Source organism: Pholcus phalangioides, unplaced genomic scaffold (assembly GCF_987345545.1).
Source record: "Pholcus phalangioides strain wild (caught in Gottingen) unplaced genomic scaffold, Ppha-v1.0 ptg000008l_1, whole genome shotgun sequence".
Classification (NCBI taxonomy): domain Eukaryota; kingdom Metazoa; phylum Arthropoda; class Arachnida; order Araneae; family Pholcidae; genus Pholcus; species Pholcus phalangioides.
The window spans coordinates 25,805,170-25,822,290 of NW_028301601.1; the positions used below are offsets into that span (position 1 = coordinate 25,805,170).

A 17,121-nucleotide genomic window follows, 5' to 3' on the forward strand; every position below is an offset into this window, starting at 1 on the left:
TTTGATCGAATTAATGGGAAAGGGGGGGGTACCCCCCTCCCCCCCCTGGAGAATCTCCGGATTTCTGGATGCGAAAAGTTGCCGTGTCTGCAGACCCTTGAGAAACACTTGATAATCAGAGATGAAGGAACCATTCAAAATCACAAGAAATGACTTGCTGGTATTAACCAGTGGAGGAGATTCAAGCCATTAATTTTTGATGGTGAACAATATACCATAATTGTGTTCCAGGTTGCTAAATTCCAATATTTGGTTGCTTAGTTATACTTGGGTTTACATGTTGTTTTAAGATAAATGTTTGCAATTTCATTACTGACATAATTTAAAAACTAGATTCAATTATAACTGGTTAATTGTAATATACCACTACCAAACCACACATGCACCTCGTCCATATTCCTCTGTAGAACTTCTAACAAATTGGTACATGTTGGAATGTGCTTGTCCATGTTGTGTGAAACTAATTTGAAGTTTGTTTCTGTGTAATGCTTGTTATTGTGCGGCCATCTATTTTTTGAGTTATAAGTGAAGTGTAAAAATTGTAGATTTGTATGTTGTAGATTTGTTGCTGTCTTTGACAAGACTTTTTAATGGGGGAGATTAGCGTGCATTGTCGTCTTGAAGTTGGAACCACAGAAAACCAACTTCAGGCAACCACCACTGTGGTAACAGTGGGGTTCGAACCCGGGTCCTCTCGATGTGAGTCTTTCACTATGACCACTTGAACACCACGCGGTGACAATCATAATATACTACATGAACATCTCATCCAGATCTGAATTAAAAGGCAATTCAACCCCTGAGTAAAAACGAGAAGAAAATTTGAGGGTTTTGAACATTAGGCGCTGTCTTGGGTTGAAATCATTGGTGCATGCATGCAGTTGAAGGGCAAAATATTCTTTGAATATTATATAACTTATTAGATACTGCGATTTGCAGAATTAAAAATGTATTTTAAATTAATATTTTGGCACCTTATAATGATAATCTCGTCTGTCAATTTTTTCAAAAATTACTTTTTGGCAGTTCTTGATTGAGAACATCAATATCCCTAAAGTTGTACCTCACTTATTACAGCTTTAGGGGAAAAATCGGCAGAGAGTGATCTTTGCTTTATATAGAGGAAAAAAGTGAACCTCTTTCATGTGTTATTCAATGGGAACATCCCATCCCTTTTTTGTTCTTCCTGTAAAATTGGGAATTCTTGATGTATGAGTTTTTCATTATAAGGTGACGATTTTTAAAAAGAATTTTTTTATTTATTATTTTTAAAAATGAGAATATTCGATTGATTTCAACTTAAACTTATCAAATAACTAGCATTCACTATGATACAATCAGATGTATCATAGACTGTGTATTCATATATTCACACAGAATCTCTTCTGCATATACTGAGCTCACTAACCTTTGTATGCTAACATGCTTACTCTAATGCTTTTACTCATGCTCACCGAGGACTATAGAAACATCATTTTTCATTTTTTCGGTGGTATATATATATTTACTATAAAATCTCTAATGGGAAAACTGTAGCTGGCATCCCTATGAAAAGCACTCATGAAAGAAAGACAGTTACACTTACTTTATCCCTGCAAGTATTGTTATGAATATCTGCTGTTTGACGTAATCACTAACAAAACATTATTAAATCTGTAGCAAACCTACAATTTTAAAGTTAACTGATTATCAGAACTTGTAATTTTGCATGTGTGCTCAGCAAGTTCGTGCTCCAGTATTATTTGCAAATACAGTTACATTTGTTCTTTGACAACATTGAGAAATGACTGAAATGTTTCATTCGTCTGTTGCTCATCTATCAACTGCAGAACGTTGTTCATAACTAAAGGATGTTTTCAATCTATGGGGTGATGGGTTGGTATCACTAATGTCCAAACAGCTATTAAGTAAATGTTGTAAAGATAGAAATTTTTTTGCATTATTCTTGATCTGACATGCATTTAGACGAGTAAATTTAATCATAGCAATAAATAACATTTGTTTTTCTTACTAAAAACAAAACTGTGAATCTCTGAACTGTTGATAGAAACAATTGGGTTGCCAGCTGTTCCCCCTCATTTGTATACATATATCTATCTCTCTATACATACATATAACCCTGAAATATATATATATATAGTCCTCCTCTCTTCCAACCTGTATACCACACGCATGTCTAATGATCCTCCTGAATATCCGTACCTCTGTCTCTCAAACTGAGTTGCCTAACAAGTGCGCATGCTGTATTACCTTTTTACAAACTGCTGCTGTCGGGCATATATCATCTGTCTACATTCTGGCGACGTGCTGTGCTACATAATTGCTTCATCCATCTCATTTGTCTCCGATTGTCATTGCCAATGGTTCTGCCTACACATACACTGGATGCTCTCTCCTCTCTCTCTCTCACTCTCTCTCTCCTCCTTGTCTTCTTCCTTACTAATACCTATGTAACAAAAAGTTGAAATTTATCATTTATCATTTCTTTTATTTTTTTACTGTTTTAAAATGATAATAATAATAATTTTTTAGTAATTAGTAAATTTTATGATAGTGTCAGTTGACAAGAAGCTTACGGCATTGCAGCATGCATAATTCTTTTTGAGTTGACTGCTGAGGAATACATCGGTTGAATCAATGATAAGTCATTTGGGTCTGTTTGGTTTTTTATTGGAAATCTTTAAATATCTGTTATTAATGATATTTTCTCTTGGGATACTTTGTGTAAATTATCTCTCCATTACTGCTTACCACTACCTTACTGCTTCATTACATTTTTATGTCAGAATGTCTTAGTTCCATGTTCAAATGAATGATATGTGTTTACCAATCCGCATAGCTCTTTTAAAAAATTGATGCATTTCTTCCTATCTACCAAGCTGCTTTTTTTAAATAACTATCTTGTTTCTTTCTATTTATGATTTTCCTTCAATCTACATTTGCTCTTCCAAACAATGGCGTATTTTTTCCAATTTATGTACCTACTTTTCAAGTGAATAATTTGTTTCTTTTAATCTACAAAGCTAATTTTCAAATAATGACACGTTTCTTCCAATCTATCTCCCTATTTTTCAAATAAATAATGCATTTCTTCCACTCTAAATTCTCACATGAGTAGGATGTTTCCCCCAATCCATCAAGTTAATTTTCAAATAAATAATACATTTCTTCCAATCCAAATTCTCAAATGAGTAGGTTGTTTCTTCCAATCCATCAAACTAATATTCAAATGATTTTTTTTTTCAATCTACAAAGCTAATTTTCAAATGAGTAATTTGCTTCTTTCAATCTGCAAAGCTAATTTTCAAGTAGATATTTTGTTTCTTTTAATCTGCAAAGCTAATTTTTGAAGAATGACATATTTCTTCCAGTGTACCTACTTACTTTTCAAATGGATTACCCTTTTCTTCAAATCTGCCAAGGATTTTCAAATGAATGACATGTTTCTTCCTACCTGCCTAGTTATTCAACTCCACAATATTCCAGTAAATGTTTCACGTCAATTTCATATGCTGTCTCTATTTACTGAAAAGGTCTTTCCTACTTGAATATCGGTCATATAATTTGACCTTGTGTCTAAGATATAATGTTATGCATTTATATTTTAATGTCTTTCATTGAAATTCAACTTGATGTAATCTTTGCTGCAACTCTTTTAAATAATGCTCATTTGAATTTTAAAAAAGATGAGTATTCCTTAGTAAACTATGACAATTTTCATAAGTTGTAAAGCTAACTTAACTTTACAAATGATCAATTAAACATTTTGACATCAATAATAAGCATGCACAAAAAAAGAAAGTTTTGGATATTTTTTATAAAGGAACAAATAATTAAGGCACTTAAAAAAGCTTTCTCATTATTTTTATTGTTTTATGCATGATAAGAATTTTTTTTGAGTTATCAGTCTGTAGTACATTGAGCCTAGCACTGCCGTTAGCTTCTCATGTATGATGTATGATTGCTTTGAGTTGTCTTCAAATTTGCACCTTGAAAAATATCAACTCTGCAGTGAGCTGTGCTCCTTGCAGTTGAAAGATCCATCACTATATTCAGCCTGTTTGGCTACTGGATAACAGTTTCTTGTTTTGTTTCTTTGCTGTACTAAGAAGATAAAAATAAAAATATTCTACTCTGCACAAGCTGCATTTAGACATTTTAGTTTTTGCACATTCATTTTGCACAGTGTAGTGTATTATTATTTGATTTATTCCAAAAAAGCTTTTGCAGCTTTGACAGTTTTTAATGTCATATTACTGTAAAAATTGAGTGTCCAAATTATGTGGAAAAATAGTAGCTTTAATTTCATTTTTCTTTTTCATGCAATGGCTGCTGCACAGCTTTTAGTCAATGTTGATATTTCTCAAATGAGTATATTTTGACAAACACTATGCTAGTATGCTTATTTTTTTGTCTCATTTGTTACTGTTATTATTTTGATTATTTGCTTTAAATTGTTATTTTGGCTGTGTCATATCAAGTAAAGGAAACTAAATATTAATCTTAAAAATCAATAGCTATTTAAAATTATATATATTTATATTATATTTTTAAAAAATCAAAAGCCACAGCCACATTATTCCCATCTGCACATATCGCACTCTTCCCTTTCCTCCCTCCCTTCCTCCACAGTGCCTGGCGCCCCTCCCCAAGATGTTCATGGCTCAGCCATTGACTCCCGATCCTTACGCATCACCTGGAAACCCCCACCCCGAGAGCAGCAGAATGGTGCCATATCCTACTATAAGATCAAGTACCTGAAACTGGAAGATGGCGATGACCCGGGCAAAGCCCGGGAGGTCACCACAGGACCGGAGGAGAGGTCCTACATTTTGGGTGGCCTCGAAAAGTGGACGGAGTACTACATATGGGTTCTGGCTGGAACTGAGGTTGGCGATGGGCCACCTTCGTCGCCTCTGATCGTTCGAACAGATGAAGATGGTATGTATAAAAAACACCTAATCCCTGTATCCAATCTTCAATAACATCTTCCCCCCTTTCGCATGTAAAGGGGCATTTCTCACTCTTTTTTTTTCCTGCTCTTTTTATTCAGTGTATAGTTTGTTATTTGAAACTTTGAAAATCCAAACATCAAAGCCTTTAATTTGCATTCAAATATAAACCTATCAAATTAAAATGTTGGTGTCTAAATTATCCAGCTTTCATTCAGCTTGGCCAAACCTTTGTCAAAGATGCAAAATGATTTTAACAGCATATTTAAAAAAAAAAAACTACTTGGAAAGGCAAAAATTAATTAATATCCATTTAAAAAGTAATTCATCACTACGATTAGATCCACAGATCATGTCAACAGATACTTATAGACATCTTGCTTGATTTGGACAACTGCTTAAGAGATGTCTGCTTTATATTGAAAAGTATATGGTAAAATGAGTTTGAGTTTTAGTGTGGCATTTCTTAATCATAAAGATAGATAATCAATTTTTTTTCGTTGCCCACGATACATCAAAGTCCATATATATACTGATTTCTTAATCATGTTAAGGGTGTTCAGCTTTTGAGAAGTGTCCCTTTGCAGCATGCAGTAACCAGTCCTATCCTAATACCTCCATTCCCTTTGTAACCTTTTCCTTCCATTTTCCAGCCAGTTTCATGCATGCTTGCACGAATGTCAGTCTCAGTACCTGTGAATGCTCATAACACCAGCTGGCAACTCTTAATATGAACCCATCCTTTTTTTTATCTGACCCACTATCTCTCATCTTTGTCTGTCTTTCTTGTCCTTCTTTCAAATCTTTGAAATTTTTTCTTTTTTCTACTATATAAATATATATGTATGTATGTGTCAATAACAGAAATATTTCTATGAAGTTTTATGCTGTGAATCTTTTCGGACAAAAAATTACTTTGATGATTCAAAGAGAAAAAAAAATATGCTTGTTTGTAACCTTTGATGCATTATTTGAATGTTTGAATGATACAGGCTGCTTCCCTGTATGCTACTTGTTGTGTCATATTCGCTTTCTTTCCAATTCGCTTGTGTAGTTCATTTGCTGTTGTTAATTTTTTTTCCTTCACTTTAAAGTTCATCATTTATAACAAAGTTTATCTTTGTATTATGTATATAGTGATGTATGTGTTAAACTTTTAAGAGTATTATCCCAGTATATGAAAAAGACTTGACATGAAGTCGAGCTTACCTTTTTTTTACATAATTTGGAGCAAAGAAGAAAAACATTAAGCATAATTATATTTATTTGCAGGACCAGCAATATCATTTTCTGCAAACATTTGCATTTTTGATATGACTTTTTTAGAAAAAAGAAAATTGCATAATGTAAATATTGTGAGTTCAAAGCTATGCAAAGACCCTAACCTACTTTAAATTGTGGCCAAGAAACAACTCTATGCAATAAAAGACAGAATTGTATTCTGAAAAGTGAATGTTTACTCTTTAGTTTATAAAAATCAGAACAAATGCAATTTGCATTTCAAAATTAGCTAACACTCATGTCATGGTAAAATAACTGACGCTCACCCAGTCAAAGAAACCATAATAAGTGATCAAACTAATAGGATCACAGTCACCATAGCTATTTTTGGAACTACATAATTGCTCAACCAAAAAGGGGGAGACTCACTCTTAACTAACAGTTTTTGTACTCTCTAAAGGTACACATTTTTATGTTTTGATCGCCTTGAGCGAGTACATGGGATCACTTCTCTGAGTTCAGAACATCTCCAGTCTTTTTGTCTCGGGAAAAACCCAGATCTAATTCATTCAGAAAGACACATGATTGAAATCTAATAATATGATAAGTTGGATTATTAAAAACATCATGTCATGACAATGTTTTGAATATGAGTCCATTGGAGGCAATAATTCAGACTGTAAATGTCTTTTGGTCTCTTTTGTTCTGAAGATACCATGCAGACCAAAGTTGTTGTGGCTGAAATGTCTTGTCTAAGCAAAAATGTGATTGAGAATGATTGGGACACTGCCTTTTCGCTCAAGGATGATGTTACTCTCCGCTATCCATACAAAGGTTTTCAACAGCTGGCTGATATGAAGATGAATTCAGGAAAGAGAAAATTCAACTGCCCTTGCAGAGAATCGAACCCTAGACCACTAGACTGCAAAGACAATGAACATCAGTTTTTCCTTAGAGTTTGTGTGCGCTAAACAGGATCGTACATGGACAGTGAGACCTAACTCAGACTAGAGCTCTCAATGCTCACATTGCCACTAGATGGTGACTTATTCAAGGATGATGCTACTCTCAGCTATCCATATGAATGTTTTCAACAGCTGGCTATAAGGATGTCGTACAGCTGAAAAGAATACACAAGCTTTAAGAAAAAATTGATGTTTGTTGCCTTTGTAATCTGGTGGTCTAAGGTGTTCACCGAACAAGTGGGAGGATGTAGGTTTGATTCTCCGCAAGGCAGTTGAATTTTCTTTCTTTCTTTCCTGAATTTATCTTTGTATCAGCCAGTTGTTGTAAACCTTCATACTAACTTGATTGCCTGCATTGTAGTAAGATTCGCGTGAAAGAATTTTGTTTTATTCTCAGATCAATATATTTAAAGTAGGACCTGTACAATTGCCAAGTATTCAACTTTTAATTTTACTAAAGTCTTACATATTTTAAGGTAGGAATTAAGCACATAACAACTGATACGCATTAAACTTTTTCTTTCCTGACAAGTTAAAATAATATTAATGTTCCTATATTTTTGATCATCTGTATAATACTTGTAAATCGTAATATACAAAATTTTTAACTCATTATCAATAAGTTTGAAACATGGAGAAATTAAATTCAATGGTTAGTATCAACCATCAGGTGTTGCAAAGTCCATGGCCCCCACAAGGGTGGGGCTGATAGGGCTCCAGCCCTGGGACGATTCTCATCATTCTCTGTTTTTTTTTTCACAATATAAATTCATCAAGAAGGGAGCCCAGGGGGCTGGAAAGATCCCAGCCTAGGGCCCTGCTCTAAGAGATTGGGGGCCATGGCAAAGTCTTTTATTTTTCTTGAAAATTTACTCAAAAGCAATGAGAATTTATTCTTAATGGATTATGCTATATTCAGTTTTTTGTCAAAACTGTAAAATGTTTTATTTGCTCAACACTTTTTGAGTTCCTCGCCTTAAAGTGTAATCAATGTCTTTTTTTTTTTGTAAAAAATAAATTATTTTCGATTCATCACACATTCTGATAGATTCAAACCAAAATGAACCTACACACTTAGCTCATTTTCAGACTTTGACAAAAACTTACAAACACCACCCCCAGTCTTGCATTGATTTAACAGAGGGATGAAATTCAAGCTACTCTTCACAATTAACTTGAGAACATGATTAAAACCATTTTATTTCAATTTTATAAAAAATGCTTGAACTTCTTTCAGAAGAATTATTATCGTCAAATCTTCGGTTAACCTTTTACCAGCCGAATTCAGATTTGAATTGATTTTCTCAATTTTTTCTCTTATTCCTTCTTCTGATCCTTCACCTTCAGTTTAAAGATATTAACCAAAAAATTCATGGAAAAAATTTCTTATGTTTTCTAGATTTTTCCATAGCAATAACATTAAAATTTAAAACAAACCAAAGAAAATTTAAATTTATGACATAAGTGTTGAAATGAATGAAATTTTTGTTTTGTAAATCTCACAAAAAAGGGAAAAATTTCGAAATCTTGCACCTTCAGGGGAAAAAAAAAAGTCAAGTTCTTTCATGAACAAAAAATATTTCTTTCTAGTTAATAAAACCATAGGAACATTGGCCGTTAAAAGGTGAAGGATATATTTATAATAAAATTTATTTAAATTTATTCAATCCAAATTATGTTTTGATGGTCTGATAAAGTTGTTTTTGATTGATATTTCAAGTAATTATTGTACTGCATTTATTTTCCACTATAAAAATACTTAAAATCTGTTACTATTGGCTCATTGCTTTCACTGTCTTGGTACTATACATAGGTATGTGGTACTTTCCTTCTTTTCCTTGTTATTGACGTTATTTAGGATTTTATATCTTTCATTGGCATTCATTCATATAGTTCTTCTTGTGATGGCTTCTTCATTATATTTTTGTTTTTGTGTGATGTGTTTCATTTCCTAAAACCTTATTAATTGTGTTTTGCATAATCAGTTCCTGGTGAACCAAGGCAGGTCAAAACGGCAGCAATCAACAGCACAGCAATAATGGTTCGGTGGAAACCCCCACTGAATAAAGAGCGTAATGGCTTAATACGGGGCTATCAGATTCATGTACAGGAAGTTACAAAAGATGGTGATATGGTGAATGAGCCAAAGAGATATGATGTTGCCAGTGAAGACGCCGAGGAGTACAATGTGACGAAGTTACAGCCTGACACGCTCTATGCCATACAAGTGGCTGCTGTGACCCGTAGAGGCGATGGGACCCGTAGCAGAGTCAAAACGGAGAAGACATTTGGTGGAGGTGCGTCAAATAACTTTAACTTTTTTGTTTCTTTGCATGTACAGTCGAATCCTGTTTTAACGAATACCATTATAGGGAAAATCTGGTTTTAATGAACACTTTTCTGATCCTCCAGATAAGTTTACATGGGAGCAATGCAAAAACCTGGAACTCCTTTATAACGAAATTTCATTATAACGAAGTGATTTCTCCAGTCTCTTGGAGTTTGTTATAACGGGTTTCGACTGTAATATAATTCTTTCAAAAATCCATCATCATTTATATGTACAGCAAAACATCGATTATTTGACATAATTAAGACAGACCTCTATTGATGAATCTAAATTTTTGGATAAACTACTGCACACCAATTTAAGGATTCATTCATGTTAATTTTTATTGAATATATGTTCAACAGACATATAAGTTAGCCTTTGATTTGGCTGCTGTATTGAAATGCTTTTTAGCAACTTTATTCCTAAAGCGTCACAGTATTATTACTGCTTTAACTATTGTCGTCTCAACAGTATCATAAGCTCTTAGGCAAGATGATATTCCAGAGGGTCCTTACTCTTTCTAGAAGTACAATCCTACTAATTTATACACTTGCTCTCAAAAATCATAGTACTAGATGCCATTATCATAAGGGTCCCCCCCCCCCCCGGATACTCGAATAAGAGGGTCTAGGCTCCAAATTTTAGTTTTGTCTTTCAAAAGTTATTCCGAGGTGTTACTGTCACTTATTTGAGGCAGCTTCAATATCTCTTAGAGATGTGAAGTTGGGGAGGGGGTTCGGTCCTTCAATATCACTTATATCACTTATTCACACTTGCAAAGTGCCTTTGCTTCTTCTCATTCTCTTCATTTTCACCTGCAGGAGAATATCAGACATTTTTCCTTCCGGGGGGGGGGGGGGGAATTATCACTAAGAAAACTGACATCCATTGAGATGTAATCAAACTCACTTATAACGAACACAGATGTTGCAAATTTTCACATGTTACAGGTTTTTCCATTTCCCATGAATTTTGCATTGCTTATCAATGCTTATCAAGCCAGTACGGATATAACAGAGTTCTTGTATAATGAATATTTTAGCTGTTTTTTTTTCCGACCTTCGTATAAGCTGTTCTGATTGTAGTTCCAGATAAGGGGGCATCAAATAATTCAGGTTTTACTGTCTTTATAACTGACAGAGGAATTTTCTATACATAGAAAGTGTTAAAAGATCATGTTTCATGACATGAAAATACTAGAAAATCTCGAAAATACTGGAGCCTCTGATAGTTTCATAATTATAACAAATATTTTCTCATAATTTTATCAATGCATTGTCTTAGCTCTTTACTGGCCACAGATGACTACAAGCAAAAAGGCAAAATTGCCAAAGACAGCTGAGATGAGGAGTGGGGGGTATGGGTATGTGAGAGATTTTTGTGGAAGGACAGGGAGGGATGATTGACAACTCCCTCTAGGGGCAAGAATGAGAAAGAAAATCATATAGACGCCCCATCAGTTGGGTTTCAAAAGCTATACTCAAGCTTCGCAATAAAGCTTGCCATTGTTTTTAACAATATTATATAGGATTTGAAAGGTAAGAAAAAAAAAGGGGGTGAGCAGTAAAACTTTGAACGAGTCCATTTCAGAGAGCAAAAGTTGGTTATTTTCATGGATCTCCCACTATCCTTCGAGAATCTGTAAAGGGCTATAAATTGTAAAAAAAATTCCATTAGTTATGTATTTTTGTAAATTTTTATTAATGTATGTAAATTTCTGTACAAAAGTTTCAACAGCTAATTGATGTGAATATGGATTTAGGAAAAAATAATTTTCTTTCCCATCAGCCAGTTGTCGAAACTTTTGTATGAATAGTAAAAAGTGAAATCATGTTTGGTTAAATGAATATTGTTATAAAAATCTAAGGGTTTTCTTTTTTGCTTTTGCAGTTCCCACGAAACCAGGATTGACTGCTCAGTTGATACAAGAAGAGCCAACTCTTGTAGCTCAAGTTCAATGGACTCCCCCATCTAATATCTACGGGAAATTAATGATGTACAGATTGCGTTACGGGCGAGCTGCACCCGATGGACAAATCGGCCAACTTGAAGAAATTGAGATTAATCCCTTAGATAGTGTCTATCAGGTTTCTAATCTTGGTAAGTTTTATCTCAGTTTTTTATGAAATAATAATTTCAATTAACTTCAAATCAAATGTAGTAGAGCAAAAAGTGTAAGTAAGAGGGTAGTGTAAGTTCCTATTTCTTTTAAATCGCAGCTTCTTTGGTAATGAGATTAAAATTCTAAATATGATGTGGCAATCCTGTCTAATCTTTAGGTGCGCCCTCACTACTTAATCCTAAATGCATCTCATACATATTTTTGCAGAATTTATAACGATTTAGTACATGCTGGAATGTGTGTTCTAAGTGTATGTGTTGTCCTAACATAATTTATGTTGTCCAAGTTATGCATGTTTCTTGTTCTGGTGGTGATTTAGTACTTTGAAATGCTGTTAGAGACACAGGACTAGTTCATAAAAAAGAGCATGCTTGTAAATTGGAGGTTCGTAAAACAGAGCATCGTCTGTATTTGCAAATTCTGTAGGCACCCAGAAGTTCCACAGTATGCAATTTGTCAATCACTCACTGATTTAGAATGAAATATAACACCAGGTGTTGATTATTAATGTTAGCATTCTCTCCCAGTCACATTTGAAATGTATGTTCAGCATGCGTAAAAATACATCAGAGCTTTGTCTGTCATAATATAGGTGTCAGGAACATACTTTATCCCCCCCCCCCACTCCTGCAAAACAGATCAGCCGCAGTATAATGGATGTTTTTTTTAAGGAGAATGATTATCTTAATTAATGAAGTAATGGGGAAGAGAACATGATAATTCTCGTCATACATAAACTTGCAGGGTTATAGCGTGACATAGTATAATAGCTCTACAGTTTATAATCAAACATTTTACACAACTTATCTAATCAAATTTTTTTGTTAAATCAAAAACCTAAAAAATTCATGTTTACCATTTAAGAAAGTGATATGCCTGTACACATGATGAAAAGGATTTACATTCATAGTAATACTATCATCAAATCAGAGTATGTGTTTCTCAAACCTATAAATATGTATCAATAAATTCAATAAATAATAAGCACATATTTAGGTATGTTTTTTATTTCCTCATCTACAATTTTTTTTTTTTGCATGATCTTACAGATCAAGGCACAACTTATCATTTCTTCCTTTCTGGAAAGAATGCGGTGGGTTGGGGCCAAGAAGCTCATGTCTTTTTACCTACTCCAGAGGGAGGTGAGTAACACTGTTTCTGTCTTAAAGGAAATGTTAATACTCGCACTATGAAAATGAAATAAGTTTTATTAATCAAAATATTAGGAGGCGAAATTTTTGATTCAATTACATTTATGAGTTATGCAAAGGAACTCTTATATAATAATACTCCAGAGAAAACTATAACTACAGTCATCTCTCACTTATGCATAAGTTCAGGGGAACAAGAAAACACGTTGCCTAAGTGAAAGAGGCGTGTAAGTGAATAGCATTATTTACCTGTATGTTTGACAGCAGCACAGAAAATCATCTTATAAGTGAGTGAAACGTATAAGTGAGAGATCACTGTATATATATATATATATAAGATTTATTGTTATGAATGAATGACTTCAGGAGAGATGCACCCATTCCTCGGTGAATGCTTCAAAATCTCCTCTTAGGGATGTGAAGCGTTTAAATGAATTTCTGAACCACTGACACCTATTTATTGGTGCAAAAATTCTTACAGAGGACTGGCATTCATCTAGTTATTACTTGGATATGAATTCACCTAGCGGGATATACTCAAATGAGACATATTATCATTTTTTAGTTCAGCATAATGTGAGGTTTTGATAGATAGCTAATTAATCTGATATAGCAAATGAATAATAACATCTTTTTTTCAACTAAACTGGTCAAATTATATGCAAATATGTGGTTAAGTAGCCATTTGTAGTTGGCCTCCACTGGAAGCGTACATTCTTTTCTGGAAATTCAGTCAAATAGGTTTTTCTCTTTGAATTGAGTCAAAATAGACATCATATTCAATCAAGTGTGATAATCTTTAATAAAATTTTCAAATTATTCTATTGCAGTTCCAACTGCACCACCCCAGAACTTGACCCATCGCCTGCAGAGTCCAACGACAGTAGTGATATCTTGGGGGTCGCCACTTCCTCAGTACAGCAATGGAAACATAACATTCTACAGCTTACAGTTCCACAAAACTTCAGACTCTTCATCATCAGATCGGAACACAACAAATACTCGAATGGTTTTCAGGTAGTTTCTATATTTAAAAAACAATTTTAAATATAAAAATGAATCAAATACTCGTAAATGATGCATTGTTCAGCTGTGGTATGTTCATTTTATGCATTTATTTTTATTTATTCAGCACTTTGGATGAAAACACAGAATACACATTCCGAGTGAGAGCCTTCACATCGAAAGGGGGTGGACCCTGGAGCAGCAGAGTCACTGTCCAGACACCTGGAGATGTACCTCCAGCTCCAACGAATGTCCAGGCCATGGCGACATCAGATCAGTCAGTAGAAGTCTGGTGGGACCAGGTGCCATATTTCTTGGACATCCTGGGTTACCAGGTAAATATTAATAAGTAGATTTTTTTTCTACATTTTTTAAATAAGTTTAGGTATAATATTTGTTTTCTTTTCACTTTAATTGAAATGTGTGTACAGTAAACTGCTATTTGCAGGCACCAGTGGTATAGAAAAATGTTTTCTTAAATGAAGTTGACCGTAAAAAAAGGGGATTCCCATTTGAGCTGTTAAAAGGAATCTTCATTTTAAAATGAAAGCAATTTCAATAACTTCAGTTGGAAATTATGTGCAAAACTGGCATATACTTTTGTACAATTACACAATATAATTAATAACGGGACATGAAAACATTTGTTGTGGTGTTCTCTCTCTCTCCCCCCCCCCCTCCATAAATAATCTGCATCCAGAAAAACGACTGGAGAAAAAAGTTTTTAGCCACAACTTTTTACAAGCTGCACTTTATTTTTATTCAATACTTATGAAACACTTTCATTTGAATGTGTTATACATCGATTGATTGTACATTTAGTGTCATGGAGTGAAAAATATTTTTCAACCGCAACAATGATTTAGGATGGAATAGATACATTTTTTAATAAGAATTAATTAAAATACCTCAAAGTCAGAAAGAAAAAAAAATGCCTACAGCCTATTGTCTAGGCTCTGGCTTATCACTGCTCGTAACAACATTTGCCCTCAGAGAGTGCCATTCAATGAACTGTAAACACATTTAGCCCCAAAGGGTGACATGCAATGAAACTATGAACTAACTGTTGCTGAGTTAGGAGGCTCTCTGCAGCACAGTCCTATCCAGCATAAACATATGTATCTGAGGAGAGAAAGTGTCTGTTCTTTTTAGCTTCATAGTGGAGCACTCGGCCGAATTGTGAGTGGTTGGTGGTTTAATTCCACACAGAAGAATGAGAATTTTCTTTTGGAAATTCATCTTTGCTTGGTGTCCAGTTAATTGTACATTGTATAGTTAGCAGAGGGGAGGGGCTCATTGTTTTGTTAGATTCTCTTGAACATTTTATATAACACATAAGAATGAATGATGAGAATAGTGGCTGTGACCGAATATGAGGGTGACAGTCAAATAGGAATTTGAAATTCATATTTTAAGTATATGTTTTCTCAGGAAATTCTCATTGGGCTGTAGAACAAGGTTGACCGTATCTGTAGGGTAATCATTAAGAAAGGTTTTACTGTACTTTTTTTCCCTCTCCAAAAATGTAGAATTATTCTCTTTCCAGAAATAATACATGGTTATTAATTATACATAAAAAAATAAATTATTCAGTTTTCTGTTTCTTGTGTATTAACAACACGCCTTATTCTATAAATGAAATGTTTCGAAATTCCTTCTGATTTTTTCCTAGGTATTATACATTCAGACTCCGGTGGAAGATCTTGACCAATGGAGCAGCAAACAGGTGCCTCTCACATGGTCAGCAGAACTGACAGGACTTGATAGTCATGCTATGTATGCCATTCGTGTTGCTGCTTTGACTCGACAAGGTCTAGGACGTCTGTCAGAACTCATTACAGTCAGGGTAGCGCCTACTGGTAATCAAGAACTTATTTTTTTTCTATTTAGTAGAATCCAGTATTGATGTTACACTGAAAATTTTTTCCATGTACAATCATGTTCGAAAAAAAAAGGTCAAATTTAAATGGATGAATTATAGCATGAATTTCTTTCAGTTTTATCTGAGTCATTGGGTTTTACTTGCCGTCACATCTTCCAGGTGTTGGAAGAAAATTACTTGGATTTCATTTTTTCAATCCAAAGAATTTATATGAGTATAGAAATAATGGGTATCTTCTTTACAGATGTTCCAACTCAGTTACGAGCACAAGATGTTACTACACATAGTATGTCCTTGTCATGGAGAAGACCTTCAAAACTGGATTCAACAAAATATGCCGTAAGTATTGTTTTTGCTTTACAGTTGTTTGTTTTTTTTGTTTTGTTTTTTTTGCTAGATGACTAGATATCCTTGTAGGGTTTGGGACAAATTATCATCAGTGGCATTAAGGAAATAATTTTGCAGTAGTAACCAGTGGCATACTTAGAGGAGGGCTTAGCAGACTATAGCCCAGGGTAGCAAGTTTACAGGGACAGCACTTCTGAGGAATGACTGGCCAATAAGGGTGGGAGATGGGAGACAAAATTTGTACAAACTTCAATAAATCTGCCTCTGCACAGACAGCAAGGTATTGTGTCAGTGAGTGACCTGGAGAGTTTGCAAGCACGTGAGTGAGCAAAAAAAGTGACTTAAAGTGTGAGCAAGCATGAGAAATGATGAAACAAGTGACCTACAGAGCAAGGGATCAGGTCATCAGAGCAAGGGATCAGGTCATTGAGTGACCTAGAGCATGTGCGAGCTTGCCAATGACCAAAAGAGTGACCTAGCATGCACGGAAGCATGTGAATGACCAAAGTAAGGGCTTAGAGCAGTGTAAATATGTAGATGATCAAAAGAGTGACCTATGAAGCAAGGAACCATGTCAGCGAGTGGCCAAAAGAGTGACCTAGAGCATGTCCAAGTATGTAAGTGACCAAAAGACACAGGTGTAATTGCAGAAATTGGGAAGGGGAATCAAGCAGGTTATAGCACAGGGTGGCAAATTTGAGGGTGAACCATAAATGCATCTCTGGTAGTTACTAACCAGTTCTTATGAAAATTTACAAGCTGCAGGTACGCGTAAGTGGTAGTAGTAGTGATTAACAGCACTGTGACTACAGGAATAGGTGATCAGCACAGACGCTGAACCATGTGAAGTCAAAATTTATCCATCTGCCTTTGACCATCCATTCAATGCAATGGAAGGAGGGGGGGGGGGGTGAAGATGAAATGTATGTTTGAAAAAGCAATCAATATAATTATTTTCTTTTACTTCGAACCAACACAGGTGCTTAAATACATTAGAACCTTGAATTTTGGAAACTTGTTCATATTAATCTCTCTCTGTCTACTGCGACATTGCCTTTTTCTTTATGATAAGGAATATTAATATCGGAGTCTGGCAATATCCCATCAATATAAATGACAGCAAAGATACTTTGCAAATAAGCA

At 34.5% G+C, this 17,121-nt stretch overlaps 1 protein-coding gene across 3 annotated transcripts in view; it reads left to right on the forward strand.

The window, feature by feature from the left end:
* The window catches only part of LOC149084090 (tyrosine-protein phosphatase Lar-like), a 205,455-nt gene that overhangs the window by 168,066 nt on the left and 20,268 nt on the right, over nt 1–17,121 (forward strand). For 2 of the 3 annotated variants that reach the window (XM_089234444.1, XM_089234443.1), the window contains 8 exons: nt 4,633–4,941; nt 9,124–9,435; nt 11,361–11,570; nt 12,642–12,734; nt 13,574–13,760; nt 13,876–14,083; nt 15,421–15,607; nt 15,875–15,969. In XM_089234444.1, the coding sequence (XP_089090570.1) occupies nt 4,633–4,941; nt 9,124–9,435; nt 11,361–11,570; nt 12,642–12,734; nt 13,574–13,760; nt 13,876–14,083; nt 15,421–15,607; nt 15,875–15,969 (1,601 nt within the window). The remainder of the gene's footprint in view (nt 1–4,632; nt 4,942–9,123; nt 9,436–11,360; nt 11,571–12,641; nt 12,735–13,573; nt 13,761–13,875; nt 14,084–15,420; nt 15,608–15,874; nt 15,970–17,121) is intronic. The other variant, XM_089234445.1, reaches the window with a different exon arrangement.